The 3,348-nt window shown below is 38.6% G+C and overlaps 1 protein-coding gene across 1 annotated transcript; it reads right to left on the bottom strand.

Moving 5' to 3' along the window:
- Window positions 1-166: 166 nt before the first annotated feature.
- On the bottom strand, window positions 167-2,303 carry LOC106681461 (SR-related and CTD-associated factor 4). The gene is made up of 3 exons (XM_014421785.3): window positions 2,017-2,303; window positions 1,492-1,844; window positions 167-418 (listed from the first exon to the last, which is right to left on the bottom strand). Exons 1-3 carry the CDS (start codon window positions 2,269-2,271, stop codon window positions 274-276), a joined length of 753 nt encoding a protein of 250 aa, XP_014277271.1. The 5' UTR covers window positions 2,272-2,303; the 3' UTR covers window positions 167-273.
- Between the last annotated feature and the right edge of the window lie 1,045 nt (window positions 2,304-3,348).

The following is a 3,348-nucleotide window of genomic DNA, read 5'->3' as shown; positions in this document are numbered from 1 at the left end:
GGTAATAAAACGCTTTTTGTTAATACAAAAGAGTCATATTAAATTAAATTTACATAAAAAAATCTTTCTTATTCTAATTCACATCAAATAAATACTCAAAATATTTTTGAACATACTTAAATCTAAAGGACATTGTCTAAGCTCATAGGCACTAAGTTTGGGACAAAAGAGATATTTACAAACTAACAAATTGTCGAAATTTCGTAATAAGTTAATAATTTTGAGAGAAGGAACTTGGAAATCTTTTCGATCGAAATGGCAAGGCGTTGTCGATTATACGATGTTGGCTTCAGGTTCCTCTCCGCCGCTCATGTAGTAGTTGAGTGCGGTGTTCGCTGCCGCTGTCACTACCTTGCTCTCGCACGGGTTCACGCCCCAGAACGCTCCGGGGCATCCCAGCAGCTCGAAGCACGAATACCTGGAAGGAAGCCATAATATCATTACATACCGACTGGATAACAAGTTATAATAATTGGTTATTACTTATTCCAAACCAAAGTCTGAAGAGTAGATGCCCCTTTGTTTATAACAAATAATCAATTAAATTATGAACTTACACTAGAGGTATTCATGATGTGTTAAATATAAAATGTTTTACCATGTTAGGTAGCAAAAGCTATAAGTAAACGATTGTCAGTAGTCCTATTCAAAGTCAGTTAAATGGTAAATGCATAAGAGCTCCAAGCGGATTTTTAGAGGAACTTGCTTTATAACCTTTCCTGCCAAAACTTTATGTTATTGTTTACTTAAGTAATTTTGATTAAATTAATTTATTATAACGAGCCTAAATTATGTGAAAAGTTGAAGTTGTGTGAAAGTTTTGCTACTGAGTGTCTTGTTGATCTTCTAACTTGTGAGGAAGAAAATCAAGATGAGCTAATTGAGAATTGTCATCACATTATTATTGCCACCCATTGCTTTATTAGTTATAAAAACATTTAAAACAATACTAACAAAAGAAAAAACAAACTACGAGCAAGTGACGTAACACAAAAACAAAATGATGAGCTGAAGTTGTCTGTTGCGAGACGTTATTCTGCATTTAACACACCTAGTAACAGACTCTCAACCATGTTATATGTTATATCGTTTTAACATGGTAAAAGAAGGATATATTCCACTATTTAACATAAGTTTTTCCATTTAACATGTTAAACTAAAGATCATGAATAGTTCCAACTTTATCTCGATGACTTAAGCCCAGATTAATGCATTTAGATATATGTCTTGAGGTCCCCAAAATCCAAATAAGCAAACCACGCAAAGTGGTGTGTGAACAAAAGAAAAATCTTACGAAACTGAAACTACTTCGTCATAATAACATTTTTTTTTTTTTTTTTTAACTTTTAAAACTGAAAAAGAAGTTCCTTTTTTTAATATATATATATGTTTGTAGTACTTTTTAGTTTATTGCAAGTGGTAGACTGTGGATTCGAATTAATGTACTTAAAATAAAATAAGAATTTACATATAAATTATAACCCTCCTCACCTGATGGCGTTGGAGTCCGGTGAACAGCACGCGACGATGGCCCAGACACATCTGGAGGGCCTCTGGGGAATGGTATCGTTGATCTTGCCGTTCATCCTGTCGAAGATACCTGGAGTGGAAGGGCCCTCTGTCACAGGAGGCTGAGGGAATCCAGGTTGCTGTGCTGGAGGCTGAGGGAATCCAGGTTGCTGTGCTGGAGGCTGAGGGAATCCAGGTTGCTGTGCTGGAGGCTGAGGGAATCCAGGTTGCGGTGCTGGATACCCGGGTTGTGGAGAGATGTAGGACGGTACTTGGGATCCACCAGGCAGGCAGGTTGGAGGTTGCAGCATCACCACATGATGCACCTCAACTACCTGTAGAGGTTCGGTGGTCATTAGTATCTTTAGCATTGAGGTAACAAAAAATGAATTTCCGAAACTATTGAAGTTGACATTTCTAGATGCTGACATCTTTAGAATGATGAACGGAAAGCATAGTTAAACTCCGAACAGTTCGATAATAACAATAAGATACAGACTTACTGACCTGCTGGTAAGGTATGTAGATCGGTATGAAGGGGTAGGGGAGGTTCCTCCTGACTTGCTTTTTGTCCGCTTGCTGCACGCCCTCCCCAGGTTGGGGTCCACCTCCCAGACCCTGGGACGCCAAGGGGTACGGAAGGTTCCTTCTGATCTGGTTCCTGTCTTCTTGCGACCGGCTCTCTCCAGGCTGTGGTCCGGGTTCCAGCCCTTGCCCCCTCAAGCTCACGACAGCTGTCAGCATCACCATCCATTTCAGCATCTGCAACAGCAAGATAGTTCATTCTACTAGTGAATGCATTGTACAAGGTTAAAAAAAAGTTCTTTTTAACTGGCTCCACGCCGACGGCAAATCTATAATACAGCTTGCCAGTTAGCTGAGTGGAGAATGTGCAAAGGTTGGCGTATTGGTTAGTGTTTGTTTAGAAGCTTGTGTTGGACGTTCCGGAGTATCCTTTAACACATGAGAGGAATATGAACTTGCCATTATGGAACTATGCTTCTATCAACTTTATTACCATCTATATGGATCTCATTATTTTGATTTGTTCTATTAGATTAGGAATTCTACAACTAGAGTGGAGTCAGCTAGAAAAAATCTGGTAATTAAGATAAAGCTTTTACTTTTTGAAGAGTGTAAAGATACACGAAAGTATGTAATAATATCAAATAGACAACATGAAATAAATACATGATGTCATGACGAAACCATTAAAGTCGGATACCGTATACATTTCGGTAGCTAACCTAAAAAAAGTTTCAATTATAATTAACTTCAATTATAGTTAACTTCAATAATAAAACTTTATTAGGTGACGTTTCGCAACTTTATTCTTTGCTTAGCCATGTCATACAATAAAAAAAATAACGTTTGTTTTTTTAGAAAAATATTTTCTTCAACTAATTACTATAAAACAAGTACGTAATGTAATTTATGATATGATTAACTATTTCAAGTAAAGGGAGTGCGGGTAGCCGCGGGGTAAGATCCGTGGCTACTAAGGACCTGAGTTCGAATCCAGCTGGGCAGAAAATTGTTTTCTTCTACACTGTAGCCGTGAGCCAACTCTGTGGATTCGGGAGCCTTCCTCACCCAGCCATATTAAGTGGGTACCCTAAATTGGGAATAAATCTGAAGGACCAGCTTGATTTTGACCAAATCACCTCTCTGCACAACCGTTGGTCTAGTGACAGTACTTCCTTAAAAAGTACTGAACCCTACATCGGTTGTAGTGGTACAGATTTAATTTAATTTATTAGCGCACTTGCTCAGCCTCCACTGGCTCATTACCAGTGATGCGGCGAGAGGGATGCGCTGGGATCTCTTGAGCTCTGCTCT

The sequence above is a fragment of the Halyomorpha halys genome, unplaced genomic scaffold, assembly GCF_000696795.3.
Source record: "Halyomorpha halys isolate HHAL.00 unplaced genomic scaffold, Hhal_1.1 Scaffold341.1, whole genome shotgun sequence".
Lineage (NCBI taxonomy): Eukaryota > Metazoa > Arthropoda > Insecta > Hemiptera > Pentatomidae > Halyomorpha > Halyomorpha halys.
This window is presented reverse-complemented; position numbering and strand designations above follow the sequence as displayed.